A 21,365-nucleotide genomic window follows, 5' to 3' on the forward strand; every position below is an offset into this window, starting at 1 on the left:
ACTCATGACTCCTCATATTGAAGTAATGCATTCCATTTGCAGCAGGGCCGAGATATCATTTAGCCTTGTGCTGATGAGTGATAAGTAATATTGTGCTACATGAACATAGAACAATACAGCATAGAACAGGCCCTTCGGCCCACGATGTTGTGCCGAACATTTGTCCTAGCTTAAGCACCCATCCATGTACCTATCCAATTGCCGCTTAAAGGTCACCAATGATTCTGACTCTGCCACTCCCACAGGCAGCACATTCCATGCCCCCACCACTCTCAGGGTAAAGAACCTACCCCTGACATCCCCCCCATACCTTCCACCCTTCACCTTAAATTTATGTCCCCTTGTAACATTCTGTTGTACCCGGGGAAAAAGTTTCTGACTGTCTACTCTATCTATTCCTCTGATCATCTTATAAACCTCTATCAAGTCACCCCTCATCCTTCACCGTTCCAATAAGAAAAGGCCTAGCACTCTCAATCTATCCTCGTACGACCTATTCTCCATTCCAGGCAACATCCTGGTAAATCTTCTCTGCACCCTCTCCAAAGCTTCCACATCTTTCCTAAAGTGAGGCGACCAGAACTGCACACAGTACTCCAAATGTGGCCTAACCAAAGTCCTGTACAGCTGCAACATCACTTCACGACTCTTGAATTCAATCCCTCTGCTAATGAACGCTAATACACCATAGGCCTTCTTACAAGCTCTATCCACCTGAGTGGCAACTTCCAAAGATCTATGAACATAGACCCCAAGATCCCTCTGTTCCTCCACCTTACTAAGAACCCTACCGTTAACCCTGTATTCCGCATTCTTATTTGTCCTTCCAAAATGGACAACCTCACACTTGACAGGGTTGAACTCCATCTGCCACTCCTCAGCCCAGCTCTGCATCATATCTAAGTCCCTTTGCAGCCGACAACAACCCTCCTCAATCCACAACTCCACCAATCTTCGTATCATCTGCAAATTTACTGACCCACCCTTTGACTGCCTCTTCCAAGTCATTAATAAAAATTACAAACAGCAGAGGACCCAGAACTGATCCCTGCGGAACTCCACTTGTAACTGGGCTCCAGGATGAATATTTACCATCTACCACCACTCTCTGACTTCGACCGGTTAGACAGTTTTCTATCCAATTGGCCAAATTTCCCTCTATCCCATGCCTCCTGACTTTCCGCATAAGCCTACCATGGGGAACCTTATCAAATGCCTTACTAAAATCCATGTACACTACATCCACTGCTCTACCCTCATCCACATGCTTGGTCCTTTCCATTACTTTGCCTACCACTGAACTAAGACTAACTGGCCTGTAATTCCCGGGGTTATCCCTATTCCCTTTTTTGAACAGGGGCACAACATTCGCCACTCTCCAGTCCCCTGGTACCACCCCCCCCCCCGTTGACAGTGAAGACGAAAAGATCATTGCCAACGGCTCTGCAATTTCCTCTCTTGCTTCCCACATAATCCTAGGATATATCCCGTCAGGCCCGGGGGACTTGTCTATCCTCAGGTTGTTCAAAATGCCCAACACATCTTCCTTCCTAACAAGTATCTCTTCTAGCTTACCAGTCCGTTTCACACTCTACTCTTCAACAATACAGTCCCTCTCGTTTGTAAATACTGAAGAAAAGTACTCATTCAAGACCTCTCCTATCTCTTCTGACTCAATACACAGTCTCCCACTACTGTCCTTGATTGGACCTACCCTCGTTCTCGTCATTCTCATGTTTCTCACATACGCATAAAATGCCTTGGGGTTTTCTTTGATCCTATCCGCCAAAGATTTTTCATGCCCTCTCTTAGCTCTCCTAATCGCTTTCTTCAGCTCCCCTCTGGCTATCCTGTATCCCTCCAACACTCTGTCTGACCACTGTTTCCTCAACCTTATGTAAGCCTCCTTCTTCCTCTTTACAAGACATTCAACCTCCCTCGTCAACCAAGGTTCCCTCACACGACCATCTCTTTCCTGCCTGACAGGTACATACATATCAAGGATACGTCGTATCTGTTCCTTGAAAAAGTTCCACATTTCCACGACATTCTTCTCTGACAGCCTATGCTCCCAACTTATGCTCCTCAGATCCTGTCTTACAGCATCGTATTTACCCTTCCCCCAATTGTAAAACCTACCCTGTTGCACGCACCTATCTCTCTCCATAACCAAGGTAAAAGTCACAGAACTGTGGTCACCATCACCAAAACGTTCACCCACTAACAAGCCCATCACTTGTCGCGGTTCGTTACCAAGTACCAAATCCAATATGGCCTCCCCTCTGGTCGGACAATCTACATACTGTGTTAGAAAAGCTTCCTGGACACACAGCACAAACACCGCCCCATCCAATCTACTTGATCTAAAGAGCTTCCAATCAATATTTGGGAAGTTGAAATCGCCCATGACTACTACCCTGTGGCTTCTGCACCTTTCCAAAATTTGTTTCCCAATCTGTTTCTCCACATCTCTGCTGCTATTGGGGGGCCTATAGTAAACACCCAACAAGGTGACTGCTCCTTTCCTATTTCTGACCAGCCCATACTACCTCCAAAGGCAGATCCCCCTCGAACTGCCTTTCTGCAGCTGTTATACCATTTCTAATTAGCAACGCCCACCCCCCCCCCCTCCTTTTTTACCACCCTCCCTAATCTTACTGAAACATCTGTAACCAGGAACCTGCAACAACCATTCCTGTCCCTCTTCTATCCACGTTTCCGTGATGGCCACAACATCATAGTCCCAGGTACCAATCCACGCCTTAAGTTCACCCACCTTATTTCTGATACTCCTTGCATTGAAGTATACACACTTGAACCCATCTGTGTCCGCAAGTATTCCCTGTCAGTGCTACCTTCTCTACAGCCTCCCTACATTCTTGGACATCCTGACAAACAGCTAGACTACTTGTTGGAGTACAAGTCCGGATCCCATCCCCCTGCCAAATTAGTTTAAACCCCCCCTCCCGAAGAGTGTTAGCATGAGTGTCTAGCATTGATCAAGCCCAACAACCCAGTGGGAAAAGACATTAAAACTTGGACATGACAGAGAAGTGTCCTGGAGGAAGTGAGGTCTGCAGATGCTGGAGATCAAAGTTGAAACTTTATTGCTGGAACAGCACAGCAGGTCAGGCAGCATCCAGGGAACAGGAGATTCGACGTTTCGGGCACAGGCCCTTCTTCAGGAAGTGTCCTGACCAACTAGCTGGAACTCCACTTTGGAACAGTAGTTTCATTTCTTTACTGTTGTTTTTCACTGAGGAGAATCATTTTTCCTTGGCATTCCATAGTATTACATCATTGTAAACATCAAGTGAGTAGGAAAGTCAATATTGATCAGAAATTGAACTGAACTGCCATATGGACACTGTGGCTACAAAAGCAGTTTAGAGTCTCTGGATGGGTCAGCTCCAACAGCATTCAAAGCTTGATACCGTTCAGGACAAAGCAGACTGCTTGACTGGCACTCTGACCACCAAATTAAACATTCACTTTCTCCATCGTGAATGTTTCCTCCTTCAAACCCACAACCTTTACCGTCGAGGTAAAGGAGACAGCAGACCCACAGGAACATACCCATGGAAGTTCCCTCCGAATCTGCACACCATTAGAACTATAACCTCCATTCCTTCACTGTTACAGGATCAAAATCCTGGAAACCCTCTCCCCAGCAGCCCTGTGGGTGTATCTAAACCAACCAAGAGGGTTTGCAGCAGAGCAAAAAGGCAAACACCAACACAAAGTGACTGAAGAGGGAACAACAAATGCCGACCCAGAGCTAGCGACGCCCACATGACGTGAAAGGTTATATATGTACAGTCCGCCGGAACAGTACCTCAGTAAAGAGGGAACTTTGTGTAGGCTGTGCAATTAGTTCCTAGCTCGTCACTGGTGATATGATCTAAACTGTGCAGTTTGCAGAGAGATTTGGCCTGTTTTGCCCTTGTCTTTTTGCAATGGGAGCTGGGGAGGTGCTTTCCCAGCAGTAAGTGACTGACTGTGGTGGAGTGAGCGCTGTTGCAGCAGCCTGTGTGTGTGCGTGCGTGTGGGAGGGTGTGCAGAGCACGGTGCAGCCCGGGGCTCTCCACTCCACACCGGTCCTTTGGTTTGACATTGGGACTGCTAGGGGCTCGGCCGTCCTGAGGGAGTAACTTTGCAGCTTCAGGCGGTTAAAAATAATTTCGTGGTTGTTTGTCTGACGGCGCTGTCCTTTTTTTTCTTTGTCAGTTGTATCCGGGTCGCTGCTGGTTTGATCGCAATGAGCCTGGAGACCGGGGAGTCTGAGCAGCGCCCTGCTCGGGACGTGTACTCTCTGCCCATCAAATTCGTGCTGACCGCCTGCGCCGCGGCTGTGGCTGAGACAGGTGCTCGGTCACCCTGCTTTCTCATTTACAATCCAACAGATAACCACTAACTTTGCATGTTTGATCCCACCCCGAAACAAACAGAAACCAGTCCAGGCCTGGGGGAGAGCAAATTTGTTCGCACACATAGTTACCGCCGGTGTGTGTATTTGAAGGAGAGTGAATTGGAGCAAGCCAGTGTTCAACATTGCCAGCCTCTCTTTACAGGCCCATTAATGCCATCTGAGGGGTTGGTTAAATTTATTGATGCAGAGTGCTGTGGATTTAATTTCTGCACTGGCTGAGGTTACCATGATGGACTCTTCTTCTCAATCTCTCTTCTTGTCTGAGACATGAGTGACCCTCAGGTTCAACCACTACCAGCAATCTCTCTCCCTCTTTACTGAGAGAGTAGCCCTCTGGTATGGTAGGACTGTGGCAACTTTACCTTTAATGCCAGCATCAAAAGTCGATAGAATCATGGAAAAACCATGTACAGGTAGTCTGAAGGAGAGCAGTGCTAAACTGAGAAATTGCCATTGTTGATTCAGAGGGAATATTCTGCTCTAAATATGTCTTTGAAAATATTAAGTGTGAATTCTCAGATCAATGTTATTTATGTACTATATAAATATGTTTCTATATTTTTGGAATAAGTGTTTTGATAATGACTATGGATACATTTCTAATAAAGCTATAAAAAGGGAATGCAGAGGAAAACAAATCTGAAATGAATAAGGGAGACCATTGCTTGTGACCCTTTTGTTTACCATATTTGTGATCTTGATACAGCAACCAATTGCAAATTTGTTAAATTTGTAAATACTAACGTATGGAGAGATTGGGGTGGTCAAGAATGGAAATTTATGATTAACATAAAAGTTTAGATTAAACAAGTAGGAAGACATATTCAGATATAAAGCAAGTGCAGGAAAAAAGTGACTTAATGCCTTGTAGACACTTAGAAAGAGACCCAAAAATAACAAGACTTGTCTGTGTCAATATTGCAACAATGTGGAGATTTATAAACCAAAGTGTAGGCAGAGCATTTAGGAATGTGGCAAAGATCTGAAGCCCTATGATGTTGAATGTTGGGTGCAAAGAGGTTAGAATAAAAAGACAATGTAATAAATACTGAAGTATAATGGAAAATTGCAGAAATAGAGACAGATGAGATATTATGGACATGTTGAAAGCACACCTTTAAAAACTGCATACGTAGCTGCTTTTGGGCATTCGTTCTTTGTGCAATGTCTCAAACATTTTTATTTTGAACTTTATCAACTTTATCAATCATCTTTATCAGGTCACGAACAGAGGATTTAGCGTACTTCTGGGCTTTTGCTTTAGCAAATGTAAAGGTGCTAAACAAGTACAACCTGTTGTTACTGTCAATAGAAAAAATGCACAAAAAGAAAACTGGCATCTAAATTCAGCAGGTAAATGGAATGTTGGCCTTTTATTTCAAAGGGAATAGAGTGTCAAAAAAAGGAAACAAAGCAGGAACTAGTTGTGCCACAGCTAGATAACTGAATAGTTTTGGTCTCTTATCCAAGGAAATATACTGGCATTGGAGGCAGTTCAGAGAAGGTTCACTAAGCTGAACATGGGTGTGGAGGGACTGTTTTATGAAGGGAGGCTGAAAAGGTTCGATCTGTAGTCATTGAAATTTAGAAGAATGAGAGGAAACCTTTTTGAAACATATATTATTCTCAAGGGGAATGACAGGGTAGGTGTGAAGATGTTGCCTCTCCTTGTGGGAGAGTCTAAGACCAGAGGGTGTAATCTCAGAATAAGATGCAGGCTAGTTAGAACAGAGCTGAGGAGGAATTTCTTCTCTGAGGGTAGTGAATCTGTGGAACTCTTTACCACAGAGGGCTATAAAGGCTTGGTCATTAAATATATTCAAGTCTGGGATAAATTTTTAATCTATAAGGGAATCAAGAGTAATGGGGAAAACACAATATGGAGCTGAAGATGATCACATCAGCCATGATCTCATTGAATGGTGGAGCAGATGGATGGGCCAAATGGCTTATTTCTGATCCTGTGTTTTATGGTCAATGTGATAGAGCAAGAAAGACATATCTTGGTAGAAACCAAAAACAATACCAAACATATTGTGTCCTTTTATGTATAATTAATGGATTATACTTGAAGTGCAATGTTTGTTACAACAAAAGCAAATATATTAAATACCTATATTCTCAGAGCTACTATTGTTTGAAGATTTTTGTTGATTTGAAATTGTCTTATCGACAATGTAAGTAGATCAGATGAATTTTTATTTGCAGTTTTATAATGGCGACATTTAATGAAACCCAAGATTAGTACCAGCACAACTGAGGGGTCGTGAATGGGACTATGACTTGATTTTCTTTACAAACAAATATATTCTGCATTTTAGAAATAATTTAGTTTACAATCTGACATTCGGTTTTATATTGACTAGTGTTAAGAGTGGTGATGTAAAAATACAATTTTACAACAGTGGCAGCTTTTAAAGATGAAATAAAACTTATAATTCATTCTGTCTCCATTAAGCACAGGCAAAAAGAATGTCCAGGAGGTATTCTCAATTTACTTGGGTGATTTTTGATATCTCATACTATGCAATCTTTCTATGGAAAAAGAGAGTGAAAATGCTGCAGAATCCATTGCAAAATTCCAGGCCTAGGATGTAGATAGGATCAGTTATGCAGTATGTCATTCTAGAGTTGCATTTTATGTGATATTAACAAATAAGTTATAGAAGAGTCACTGGATTCAATGTTAACTCCATTTTCTCTCTCCAGATGCTACTAGACTTGCTGTGTTTCTCCACTACTCTGTTTTTGTTTCAAATTTATTTGCCTTGCTTCTTACTTGACTGATGACTGACTGGTTTTTAATTTGTTTCTATGTTGTTAGTGACCTTTCCATTTGATTTGACTAAAACAAGACTTCAGATCCAAGGAGAATCCGCTGCCCATCATTTTAGAGGTGGTAAAAGAGTAACGCCTAAACGGGGAATGATTCAAACGGCAGCTGGAATAGTGAAGGAAGAGGGCCTGTTCAAACTCTGGAATGGTGTTACTCCTGCCATCTACAGACATATAGGTGAATATATTCAGCAGAACTTTTTCTTTCTGATGTATTGTAATCAATACCTAAGTATCAGAATCATTACTTCACTGTTGCACCATTTGTGCTCCTAATCACTGATCTGAAGAAGGGTCACTGGACCCAAAACATGAACTCTGCTTTCACATCACAGATGCTGGCAGACCTGCTGAGCTTTTCCAGCAATTTCTGTTTTCAACACTGAATGGATAAGCTTCTTTTGGATTTTATATATATCTACAGATGTTTAGCGGAACATTCATTTCTGCTGTACCTGTGGCTGTGTTTATTTTACATTGCAGTACAACATGATATTAAGCCTAAATTGCTTTCCAAAAGTCAGCTAAGCTAATGGCTATGTCATGCAGGATCATTCTAATATACTTCATATCATAGTTGTAGACACTTGTGGTAAAGTAGAATTCTAAATATTTGTGGGGAATCCAAAAATGATTAAAGCTACATGAAAATTAGGGCTGCAATGCAATACTGTGCAAAATTTCCCTGAGACTACACAAAAGTAATCTTTCAAACAGAATTATATAAAAGAGTATGGCTGCCATTGCTGTGGGATGGTGCCACTTGCAGGCCAGAGATCTAGTTGAGGAAATAAAGCATTCTTTATTTGATGTCTTATAACAGCTGAAGCAGTCCATGTCAAAACGCAGCATGTTCTGGACAATATCCAGGTTTGGACCAAAAATGTTACAAATGACATGGAAGCTAGCTAACTTGGAGAAATAAATAGCCACATCTTGAAAAATATCCAAATTACAGAAGAGGAGATGCTAGATGTTTTATAATGTATTAAGGTGGATAAATCCCTGGAATTTGATCAGGTGTACCGTAGAACTCTGGGAAGCTAGGGAAGTGATGGCTGGGTCCCTTGCCGAGATATTTGTATTATCGATAGGGCAGGTGAGATGCCGGAAGATTGGACGATGGCTAATGTGGTGCCACTATTTAAAGGTGGCAAGGAAAAGCCAAGGAACCATAGATTGGTGAGCCTGATATCAGTTGAGGGCAAGTTGTTGGAGGGGATCCTGATGGACAGGATTTACATGCATTTGGAAAGGCAAAGCTTGATTAGGGATAGTCAGCGTGGCTTTGTGTTTGAGAAATTGTGTCTCATTAACTTGTTTTTTTGAAGAAGCAACAAAGAGGATTGATGAAGGCAGGGCAGTGGACGTGATCTGTGTGGACTTCAATAAGGTGTTCAACAAGGTTCTGCATAGTAGACTGGTTGGCAAGATTAGCAAGCATGGAATATAAGGAGAACTAGCCATTTGGATACAGAACTGGCTCGAAGCTAGAAAACAGAGGGTGGTGGTGGAGGTTTGCTTTTCAGACTGGAGGCCTGTGACTAGCTGTATGCCACAAGGATTGGTGCTGGCTCCATTGCTTCTCGTCATTTATATAATTGATTTGGATGTGTATGTAGGAGGTATGGTTAGTGAGCTTGCAGATGACACCAAAATTGGTGATGCAGTGAATGGCGAAGAAGGTTACCTCTGAGTTCAATGCGACTTTGATCAGATGGGCTGAGTGGCAGATGGAGTTTAATTTAGATTAAATGTGAGTGCTGCATTTTGGAAAGGCAAATCAGGGCAGGACGTAGACACTTAATGGTATGGTCCTGGGGAATGTTGCTGAACAAAGAGACCTTGGAGTGCAGGCTCATTGTTCCTTGAAAATGGAGTTGCAGGTAGATAGGATAATGAAGATGATGTTTGGTATGCTTGCCTTTATTGGTCAGAGCATTGAATATAGGGAGGTCATATTGCAGCTGTACAGGACATTGGTTATGTCATTTTTGGGAACACTGTTCAATTCTGGTCTCCTTGCTATAAGAAGGTTGTTGTGAAACCTGAAAGAGTTCAGAAAAGGTTTACAAGAATGTTGCCAGGGTTGAAGAGTTTGAGCTACAGGGAGAGGCTGAATAGGCTGTGCTGTGACCTTTATAGACGTTTATAAAATCATGAGGGGCATGAGTAGGGTGAAAGGCCAAGGTGTTTTCCCCAGGGTGGGGGAGTCCAGAACCAAAAGGATAGGTTTAAGGTGAGAGAGGAAAGATTTAAGAGGGATCTAAAGGGCAACTTTTTCGCACATAAGAGTTGTGCGTGCATGAGATGAGCTGCCAGAGGAAGTGGTGGAAGCTGGGACAATTACAAAATTTAAAAGGCATTTGGATGGTCATATGAATAGGAAGGGTTTAGAGGAATATGGGCCAAATGCTAACAAATAGGATTAGATTAATTTAGGATATCTGGTTGGCATGGACGAATTGGACCAAAGGGTCTGTTTCCATGCTGTACAGTTCTCACTCTAAGACATTTGTGCACATCAACTGCCAGACAATGATCATCTCTAACAAAAGAGAATTTAATCATTGCCCCTTGACATTCAGTGACATTATTATAACTGAATGCAACACTGTCAGGATCCTGGGGATTAACACCGACCAGAAACTAAGCTGGACTAGCCATATAAATACTGTGGCTACTAAAACAGGTCAGAGGTTAGGCATCCTAAGATGAGTAGCTCACCTCCTGACTCCCCAAAGCCTGCCCACCATCTACAAGGCACAAGTCAAGGGTGTGATGAAGTACCCCCCACCTAGCTGGATGAGTGCAGTTCATACCACATTCATGAAGGTTGAGACCATCTAGGACAAAGCAACTGGTTTGATTGGCACCACATCCACAAACATTCATTCTTTCCTCTACTGATGTTCAGTTATGATTAGATTACTTAGATTAGATTACTTACAGTGTGGAAACAGGCCCTTCGGTCCAACAAGTGCACACCAACCCGCCGAAGCGCAACCCACCAAGATCCATTCCCCCACATTCATCCCTTCACCTAACACTACGGGCAATTTAGCAAGGCTAATTCACCTAACCTGCACATTTTTGGACTGTGGGAGGAAACCGGAGCACCCGGAGGAAACCCATGCAGACACTGGGAGAATGTGCAAACTCCACACAGTCAATCGCCTGAGGCGGGAATTGAACCCAGGTCTCTGGCGCTGGGAGGCAGCACTGTGCCACTGTGCCGCCCACTAATGGTGTGTACCATCTGAAAGGTACACTGAAGAAATTCATCAAATCTCACAGATCGAAGCACTTACACCTACTGCCCTTACCTTCTAGGTGAATGAGAACACCATCACCTGCAATTTTCTGTCCAAAGCATTCACCAACCTGTCTTTGAAATATACTGAGTCAAAATTCTGCAACTTCCTTCCTAACAGCATTGTGGGTATATTTACATTAAATGGATTGAGATGGTTCAAGAAGGCAGCTCACCACCACCTTCTCAAGGATAACTAGGGACAGGCAATAAATGTTGACCCAGCCAACAAGACCTACATTTTTTTAAAAAATCAGCTGTTTGAAAAATTGATGCAGGCTTTGCAAACAAGTCATCCACTTTCCTCTTAACTGCAAGACACATGTAACCCAGTGAAAACATAACAAGAAGGAAGACTAATGTTGGGGATGGATATTTATGAGCTCTGGGAAAAGGCCTATTGTTCAGAAAGTAAAAAGTAGATTATTACCATTTTTTAAAAAAAATGTTTATATTCTGTAAGTAACTTTTATTTACACTGATACCCTTTCTTTTATTTACGATGTGTACTAGTGTATTCAGGAGTAAGGATGGTTGCCTATGAGCAACTCCGTGATTCTGTACTTCACAAGGATGAAGATGGCTATTTCCCACTGTGGTAAATATTATAAAGTACAATACAGTAAAATATACAAAGCCTGTATTCTATATGTGCATGCACAGATTTGATTTTAAAAAATACCTTAAATTTACTTTAAAAGTATTCACTATTTACACACATTAAATATATAAAGAAGGACAAGACTCTCAAGGCAGATATGACTGGGTTCTGCATGGTAGACTAATTAGTAAAGTTAGATCACATGGGATTCAGGAGAGCTTGTCAATTGGTTATAAAATTGGCTTGACGGTAGGAGTCAGAGAGTGTTGATGAAGGGTGTTTTTCAGACTGGAGGCCTGTGACCAGAGGTGTTCTGCAGGGATCGATACTGGATCCATTTTTGTTGTAATTTATACAAATGATTTGGATGAGAGTTCAGGGACCATTGTTAGAAAGTTTGCAGATGACACCAACACTGGTGGTGAAGTTAACAATGAAGAAGTTTATTTCCGATTACAAAGTGATCTCAATTAATTAGGTTGATGGGCTGAGGAATGGCAGATGGAGGTTAATTTGGATAAATGTGAGGTGTTGCATTTTGGAAAAAACAAACAAGGGCAGGACTTATACAGTTAATGGTAGGGTTGTCGAACAGAGAGATCTCGGGCTTCAGGTACATAGTCCTTTGAAAGTTTCATCACAGGTAGATAGGGTGGTTAAGAAGGTGTTCAGCATGCATGCCTTCGTTGCTCAGACCATGTGAGTATAGGAGTTGGGGCATCATTTTGAGGATGTACAGGATGTTGGTGAGGCAACTTTTCGCTATAGGAAAGAAATTATTAAATTGGAGAGAGTTCAGAAAAGACTTAGCAGGATGTTACTGGGACAAGAGTGTTTGATTATATGTATAGGATGGGGACTTTTGTTTACTAGAGCATAGGAGGTTGAGTGGTGATCTTATTGAGGTCTATAAAATCATGAGGTATGTGGATAAGGTGAATAGCAAAGATCTTTTCCTTGAGATAGGTGAGTTCAAAACTAGGGGGCATATTTTTAAGGTGAGAGGAGAAAGATTTAAAAGAGACCTGAGGGGGCAACTCTTTTGTGAGTAGAATGAACTTCCAGAGGAAGTAGAAGGTGCAGGTACAGTTACAACATTTAAAAGACTTTGGATAGGTAGATGAATTGGAAAGGTTTCGAGAAATATGGGCCAAACACAGGCAAGTACGACTAGTTTAATTTGGGAAACATGGTCAGCATGGACAAGTTGGGCCAAAGAGTCTGTTTCTGTATGACTCTGATGGTGCAAAATAGAATCTGTTGCAAATTAAATCATAGAATTTGTCTTTGAATATATATCTGTAAGGTGCTGTTTTAAATTTGGCCATAGCTAGCTTAATTTCCTCACATTATCGTCAGGTACACAACATGTCACTTCAAATATATTTCCTAAGCAGATGGAAAAAATTGTAAAGCTCAGGCTGCTTAATTTTTTCTGCAGTGCATCACATTAAGGTAAGTGATTCATAACATGTACATTTGTTGGAGTTTCACAACCAGGGGAAATCAGGAAACCAGCATATTATTTTTAATAAACTTGATTTATGGGAGGCAACCTATCTAGTGTAGTTCAGTTTGCTGGAACCTACCCAGTAATGTTTGTAGCAGACAGGTCATAGAGTCATAGAGATATACAGCATGGAAACGGACCCTTTGGTCCAATTCATCTATGTTGACCAGACATCCCATCCCAATCTAGTCCCACCTTCCAGCAACCTTTGTTACGTTGCTGAAATCAGTAAATCTCCTGGATATGTGTGTGATATTTGAGTGACAGTTCAGTGCCAGCTGGAATGCTTAAATATGCATGCAAGTGAGAAATACTATATGTATTCATCATAGAATGGGAAGAAAGAATAAACTAGAAACATGAGCATCAAGTGCTAATTTTCATTTCAGAAGAAATTTTAGTCTTGTATACTGGGTAACGGTAAGCTTCAAAGTAAAGGTTGACTATTATTTTGTTGTTTTAAAAAAAACAAAATTAATGGCATCACTGTTATTTGTGTGCAATACTGTATCCAGATATTGTTATCTCCATTAGCTTTGCATGAACACCATTTCACTGCCAGTCTTAGTGTGAAAAAGTATTAAATACCTTTCATTTGTATGGTAAATATACCAGTAATTATTTAAATAATTAAATGTGTCACAGAAAGTTAAATTCTTGTTTATGTTAGTATAAATGTTCTTTTAATGAGGTGACATGTTAATTGGTCCCAACCACCCTCCTGACACTGAAAAGTAATTATTATAAATAAATGGCTTCATTCCTTCAGGTTTTAATTCTGAAAATTTTGAAAATCTTTCTCTTCTTTCTCTCAACTCAATATTTCTTTCCTTCTCTTCAATTTTCTTTCTGTACCTGTTTTGACATTGAATCCACCCACATTAATTTACACTTCCTTATCACTTCCTGCAGTTAATATCATGATTCTTAGTAGATTATTTAAGGAAACACAGTTCATTTATCCCCCTGTTCATTCATATTCCAAATGTCCAATTTTTCCAAGTTGAAACATTAAGCTCACAATTTCAGCACCATCCTCCACCACTAAATCCTAGCCACCTGATGACTGGAGGAAGAACACCTCATCTTGGGGTCGCTCCAACCACACGGAAACAGTGTTAATTTCATCAATTTCCTCATCTCCCCATCCGAATCCCAGATCCAACCTTCCAACTCGGCACTGCCCTCTTGAACTGTCCTACCTAACCCCTTCCCACTTATCCTCTCCACCCTCCACTCTGACCCATCACCATCACCCCCCCACCTTCATCCATTTATCACATTCCTAGCTACCTTCCTCCCAGCCCAGCCCCCTTTCATTTATCTCTCAGAACCCTCCTCACATTCCTGATCAAGAGCTTATGCTCGAAACGTCGACTTTCCTGCTCCTTGGATGCTGCCTGACCAGCAGTGCTTTTCCAGCGCCATACTTTTTGACCCTGTATAAAATGTTGATTAATTGAAAAAATGTAAAAAATTGAAACAAGGGCTAAATTAACTAAGAACACACTGTTGGTGCATTGCTATGACAAAAGCTGGGAGTGCCAATATTCACATTACATATCAGAGACTTTAATTTCCTTAATATTGTCAATTAATAGTATAAAATAGCTATCTTAAAAACAGACATTTCCAGGAAGTAAAGTTGGAGCTTTTCAACTAAGTACTTTAAATAAGCTAAAAGTGAAAACGATGTAGGCATCTTAACAAGAAAAATATCATGAGGTGAGGGAATGACAAGAAAAGGTTAAAACAAAAGGTAAAGGTAACTTTGAACACTGATGCAAATGTTGGATCATTTGCCCGCAGGGTAGGGCTGAGTGTATCAGTTAAAATGTGGTCCTTCAAATCCAGGTCAATGGCCTCATCAGATTGGGATTATACAAAAACATTCCAAGTAGATAGACAAACAACTTCACTGTCTCCATTTAAATTTATAAGTCTGGTTCATTAACCCATTTTTTTTCATGAGAGTTGACTAAGCACATATTGTCTGTCGCAATTCTTGTATTACAACAGGAACTAAACTTATAAGTACTTAATTGGCGATACAGTTTTCTGGTGCCCTGATGTCATGAAAGGCACTACATAAATGCAAATTTTATTTTTTTGTAATCATGAAGCAGATGTGATTCAGATAAACTTTGTGATGAAGTTTGACCTTTGTCCGAAGAAGGTGAATTTAGCAGTGGTTTAAAAGGAGAAGTATAAGTGTTAAGTACATCTGTTTACTAAGTTAATAGTTACACAGCTAACCATACTGATGCAGAACAGCTAGCTGGTGACCCCCAGTTGTAAAGAATTTTGTCACTTCGCAGTCAGACCATTTCAGAAGAGTCAATGATATTTAGATGGTTGGAACATTTAAAATCAGAATCAAAAACTGTGTACTTCACGATGCAGCGAACATGCTTCAGGTTTTTTTAATTCACTCATGGGATGCGGGCATTACTGGCTAGGCCAGCATTTATTGCCCATCCCTAATTGCCCGCAGGCAGTTAAGAGTCAATCATACTGCTGTGGTTCTGGAGTCACATGTAGGCTAGACCAGGTAAGGTTGGCAGATTCCTTCCCAAAAGGACATAGGTGAACCAGATGTGATTTTCCTGATAATTGACAATGGTTTCATGGTCATCATCAGACTCTAAATTGCAGATTCTGTATTGAATTTAAATTCCACCATCTTCCCTGCGGGATTTGAACCCAGGTCCCCAGAACATCATTGGAGTGACTGGATCAGTAGTCTGGTAGTAATACTACTAGGCTGTTATTTGATTGTTGTCCTAATGAAACATCATTGACCTAAAACGTAACTCTGTTTCTTTTTCCATAAGTTCTGCCGTTTTCTCTTTTTATTTTGTAATTTATAATTGATATCCTTTGAGATAGTGATTAACTGCAGCCAGATCTCACCTAGGTGATAAAGCAATGAAACTAGATCCCCAAGAGACTGATAGAAATAAAAAAACAATTTCAAGATTAAGTATTAAATGCAAATGGTATGTTTTATTCATTTTTGGACAGGAAAGCTGTGGTAGGAGGAATGCTGTCTGGTACTATTGGTCAATTTTTTGCAAGCCCAACTGATCTGGTCAAAGTCCAGATGCAGATGGAAGGGAGGCGAAGGCTTGAAGGAAAACCACCGAGGTAAGACATGTTTATGGAATATAGCTTTGTGCTATGTGTCATAAATATATGAATTTTACAAAATAACTTCACCAAATATCCTGCCTTATAATCAGGGTACAGAATAGGAGTAGGCCTTGCAATCCCTTGACCCTGCACTGCCATTCATTTAGATATGATTGATCTGTATTTCAACTCTATGTACTTATCTTCAGTTGATATTCCTTTGATATGCAAATGGAACAGAGATCTAATTTTAAAATTATGTCCCTTCATCCTTGATTCCCCCAGAGAATATGGTTTCCCTCAACATTTCTTAGTAAATCATTTAAAGATTTAAACCCCTCAATGTGATCGATATTCAATCTCCATTCTCATGAATAGAGGGCAAGTTTACGAAACTTGGTCTCTTATTTTAGACCATAAGACACAGGAGTGAAAGTAAGGCCATTCGGCCCACCAAGTCCATTCTGCCATTCAATCATGGCTGATGGGCATTGCAACGCCACTTACTTACACTCTCCCCTTATCCCTTAATTCCTGGCGAGATTAAGAATTTATCAATCTCTGCCTTGAAGACATTCAACGTCCCAGCCTCCACTGCACTCCGTAGCAATGAATTCCACAGGCCCACCACCCTCTGGTTGAAGAAATGTCTCCTCATTTCCATTCTAAATTGACCCCCTCTAATTCTAAGGCTGTGCCCACGAGTCCTAGTATCCCTGCCTAATGGAAGCAAATTCTCAGCGTCCACCCTTTTTAAGCCATGCATTATCTTGTAAGTTTCTATTAGATCTTCCCTCAACCGTCTAAACTCTAATGAATACAATCCCAGGATCCTCAGCCGTTCATTGTATGTTAGGCCTATCATTCCAGGGATCATCCGTGTGAATCTCTGCTGGACACGCTTCAGTGCCGATATGTCCTTCCTGAGGTGTGGGGCCCAAAACTGGATATAGTATTCTAAATGGGGCCTAACCAGAGCTTTATAAAGTCTCAGTAGCACATCGCTGTTTTTACATTCTAACCCTCTTGAGATAAATGACAACATTACATTTGCTTTTTTAACCACGGACTCAACCTACAAGTCAACCTTTAGAGAATCCTGGACCAGCACTCCCAGATCCCTTTGTACTTTGGCTTTAGGAATTTTCTCACCGTTTAGAAAATATTCCATGTCTGTATTCCTTTTTCCAAAGTGCAAGACCTCGCATTGGTTCACATTGAATTTCATCAGCCATTTCTTGGACCACTCTCCTAAACTGTCTAAATCTTTCCACAGTCTCCCCACCTCCTCAGAACTATCTGCCTATCTGCCTAACTTCGTATCATCAGCAAACTTTGTCAGAATGCCCCCAGTCCCTTCATCCAGATCATTAATATACAGCTGCAGCCCCAACACTGAACCCTGCAGGACACCCACTTGTCACTTGCTGCCATTCCAAAAAAGAACCTTTTATCCCAACTCTCTGCCTTCTGTCAAACAGCCAATCCTCAATCCATGCCAGTAGCTCACCTCGAACACCATGGACCCTCACCTTACTCAGCAGGCTCCTGTGAAGCTCCTTATCAGAGGCCTTTTGGAACTCTTAGGTAGATAACATCCACTGAGTTTCCCTGATCTAATTATCTTATTACCTCTTCAAAAAATTCTAACAGGATTGTCAGGCATGATCTCCCCCTACTAAATCAGTGCTGACTTGTTCTAATCTGACCCTGCACTTCCAAGAATTTAGAAATCTCATCCTTATCGATGGATTCTAGAATTTTACCTGCAACCGAACTTAGACTAATCGGCCTATAATTTTCCATCTTTTGTCTTGATCCTTTCTTGAACAAGGGGGTTACAACAGTGATTTTTCAATCATCTGGGACTTTCCCTGACTCCAGTGATTTTTGAAAGATTCACACCAACTCCTCCGCTATTTCTTCAGCCACCTTCCTCTGAACTCTAGAATGTAGCCCATCCGGGCCAGGAGATTTATCATTTTTTTTTTACCTTTTAGCTTTTATAGCACTTCCTCTTTTTTAATGGCTACCAAAGTCAACTCTGCCCCTTGACTCTCCTTAATTGTTGGGATAATTTAGTGTTCTTCGGCCTTTATCCGAGTGAACTGTAAAAGTGACTCTGATCAACATCTTCAGAAAATCAGCCAAGATCCACAATTTATGCCTGTAATAAGAGTCGTGAAAACCACTGAAATAATCTGGTCAGTTTTGTTAGTTTCTTTTATTTATCCCTTAACTGTGTTTGCTTGTTTGCCTTTTGTGTGATTGGGGCTGAAAAGGAGGCCTGAAGGCTTTAGAGCATAGAATAGTTGGATTATTTTGTTGTTTAATTTTACTCTGCCAATGTTAATATATTTTTGATAAATTGTTATAGAACATAGAACAGAACAATACAGCAAAGAACAGGCCCTTCGGCCCTCGATGTTGCGTTGACCTGTGAACTATTCTCAGCTCGTCTCCCTACACTAACCCATCATCATCCATATGCTTGTCTAAGGACTGTTTAAATCTCCCTAATATGGCTGAGTTGACTACATTAGCAGGTAGAGCATTCCACGCCCTACCACTCTCTGCGTAAAGAACCTGCCTCTGACATCTGTCTTAAATTGTAATTTGTAGTTATGCCCCCTCGTACAAGCTGGTATCATCATCCTAGGAAAAAGACTTTCACTGTCTATCCTATCTAATCCTCTGATAACCTTGTATGTCTCTATCAAATACCCTCTTAGCCTTCTTCTTTCCAATGAGAACAGACCCAAGTCTCTCAGCCTTTCCTCATAAGACCTTCCCTCCAGACCAGGCAACATCCTGGTAAATCTCCTCTGCACCAATGCTTTGGCATCCTTCCCGAAATATGGCAACCAGAACTGTACACAAAATTCCAAGTTGTTTTCAGTTTAAGATAAAAACGGCTGTCTGGAATTGATTATTCACTCAGTCTGGGATTGGTCATTTCAAAAGTCTGATTAGGGACCATTGGGATCCATTTTCAGGATCTTTTGAAGGTTTTAGTTCTACTTGTAGTGAATACAGAGGTAGAAAGGCTGATTTGGTTCAGCTGTCTGTCTCCATCTCATAATGTTACACCAAATGGTAGGCAGCCGTTCGAGATAGCCACCTTCTTAATGGCAATTAGGGATGGGCAATAAATGCTGACCCAACCAACAAAACCCACATTCCACGAATTAATTTCTTAGAAAGCACTGAATGAATACTTTGTATTTGTCTTTACCAAGGAGGAAGATGCTACCTCTACCCTGGTGAAAGTTGAGGAAGTTCAGTTGCTTGAATGGTTTATAATGGACTTACAGTTCTTAAAGTTGACAAGGAACATATCCATCCAAGGATAGTGACAGAAGTGAGAGTGGAAATTGCAGTGGTGCAAGCAATAATTTTTAAGACTTCCTTGGGGTCATATAAGAGGACACGAGATTTGTAAATGGTACTGCCTTGTTCAAAATGCCAAGCAACTATAGATCAGTTAGTTTAACGTCAGTTTTTTGGGAAACTTCAGGAAACAACAATTTGGAGTAAACTTAAGAGTCACATGGACAAATGCAGGTTAAGTGAAGAGGCTAGAATGGATCTGTTAAGGGAAAATTATATATAATAACTGTATTGGAGTTTTTTTAAACTAACAGAAAGTTGATTAGGCCAATGCTGTTGATTTTCTGTGTGGACTCTGGAAATAGTTAAATATAGTGTCACATGATAGATTGTGTGCAAACTTTGTGGAATAAAAGGAATAGTCATACATTAGATACAAAATTAGCTGAGAGGTAGGAAACGGGTCGTATTCGTTAATAAATGTCTTTGTGGGCTGATAATGTACACACAATATTAAAATTGTTTGGACAGTGTGGAATGTGGAAACATTGTAAAACATGAGTAAAATATTACAGAACTTCAAAATGACAGAGAGAAAGCGAGGACTGCAGTGAGGATGTTGGAGATCAGAGTCGAAAAGTGTGGCACTGGAAAAGTACAGCAGGTCAGGCAGTATCCGAGGAGCAGGAATATGACATAGACAAGTTGGTAGAATGCATAGATAGATGGCAGATGAATTTCATTGCCGAGAGGTGTCAGGTCATGCACTTTGTTAGGAAGAATATGGAAAGGCAATATGCATTCGGGAGTGCAATGCAAAGTGTGCATGAGCAGAAGGATGGTGTTAGGCAAGAACTTTGAAAAGTTGTTCACAAATAAAGGGATAGCTGGAAAGTGGGAAGCATTTTAAAATGAGATAAGGAGAGTCCAGAGATAATATGTTTCTAGTAGGGTGAAAGGCAAGGCTGATAGATGTAGGAAATGCTGAATGACTAGAGAAATTGAGGACATGGTTAAAAGAAGGAAGCACATGTCGGGTTTAAACATCAGAGATCGAATGAATCTTTAGAAGAGTATAAAGGCAGTAGGAGTATATTGAAGAGGAAAATCAGGAGAGCCAAAAGGGGGCATGAGATAGCTTTGGCAAATAGGGTTAAGGAGAAGCCAGGGGGATTTTATAAATACATTAAAGACAAAAGGGTAACTGGGGAGAGAAAAACACCCCTTAAAAATCAGCAAGGCACCCCATGTGTGGAACCACGGGAGAGGAGGGAGATACTAAATAAGGATTTTGAATCCATGTTTACTGTGGAGAAAGACATGGAAGATATAGAAAGTGGGGAAATAGATGGTGACATCTTGAAAAATATCCATATTACAGAGGGGGACGTTCTGCATGTCGTAAATTGCATAAAGGTGGATAAATCCCCAGGACCTGATCAGGTGTATCCTAGAATTCTGTGGGAAACTAGGGAAGTGATTGTTGGGCCCCTTGCTGTGATATTTGTATCATTGATAGTCACAGGTGAGGTGCCAAAGACTGGAGGTTGGCTAACGTTGTGCCACTATTTAAGAAAGGTGGTAAGGTAAAGCAAAGGAACTATAGACTGGTAAGTCTGACATCAGTGGTGGACAAGTTGTTGGAGGGAATCCTAAGAGACAGGATTTATATGTATTTGGTTAGGCAAGGACTGATTAGGAATGGTCAACATGGCTTTGTGCACATGTCTCACTAACTTGATTGTGCTTTTTGAAGAAGTAATGAAGAGAATTGATGAGGGCAGAGCGGTGGATGTGATCTACATGGACTTCAGTAAGGCATTTGACAAGGGTCCTCTTGGTGGACTGATTAGCAGGGTGGAATCTGGGGGAACTAGCCATTTGGATACAGAACTGGTTAGAAGGTAGAAAACAGAGGTGGTATTAGAGGGTTGGTTTTTAAACTGGAGGCCTGTGGCCAGTGGTGTGCCACAAGGATCAATTGTGGGTCCACTGCTTTTTGTCATTTATATAAATGATTTGGATGTGAACATGGGAAATGTAGTTAATAAGTTTACAAATGACACCAAAATTGGAGATGTAGCAGACAGCAAAGAAGGTTACCTCTGGGTACAACGGGATCTTGATCAGATGGGCAAATGGGCCAAGGAGTGGCAAATGGAGATTAATTTAGATAAATGTGAGGTGCTGCATTTTGGGAAAGCAAATCAGGGCA

The 21,365-nt window shown here is 41.1% G+C and overlaps 1 protein-coding gene across 1 annotated transcript in view; it reads left to right on the forward strand.

Moving 5' to 3' along the window:
- The first annotated feature begins 3,829 nt into the window (after positions 1-3,829).
- The window catches only part of slc25a27 (solute carrier family 25 member 27), a 33,290-nt gene continuing 15,754 nt past the window's right edge, over positions 3,830-21,365 (forward strand). Inside the window, exons 1-5 of the mRNA XM_043682876.2 lie at positions 3,830-3,985; positions 4,228-4,364; positions 7,254-7,442; positions 11,091-11,175; positions 15,713-15,835. Of these exons, the coding sequence (XP_043538811.1) occupies positions 3,957-3,985; positions 4,228-4,364; positions 7,254-7,442; positions 11,091-11,175; positions 15,713-15,835 (563 nt within the window). The 5' untranslated portion in view covers positions 3,830-3,956. The remainder of the gene's footprint in view (positions 3,986-4,227; positions 4,365-7,253; positions 7,443-11,090; positions 11,176-15,712; positions 15,836-21,365) is intronic.

Source organism: Chiloscyllium plagiosum, unplaced genomic scaffold (assembly GCF_037043375.1).
Source record: "Chiloscyllium plagiosum isolate Xiang-an unplaced genomic scaffold, Cpla_swu_hap1 HiC_scaffold_3, whole genome shotgun sequence".
Classification (NCBI taxonomy): domain Eukaryota; kingdom Metazoa; phylum Chordata; class Chondrichthyes; order Orectolobiformes; family Hemiscylliidae; genus Chiloscyllium; species Chiloscyllium plagiosum.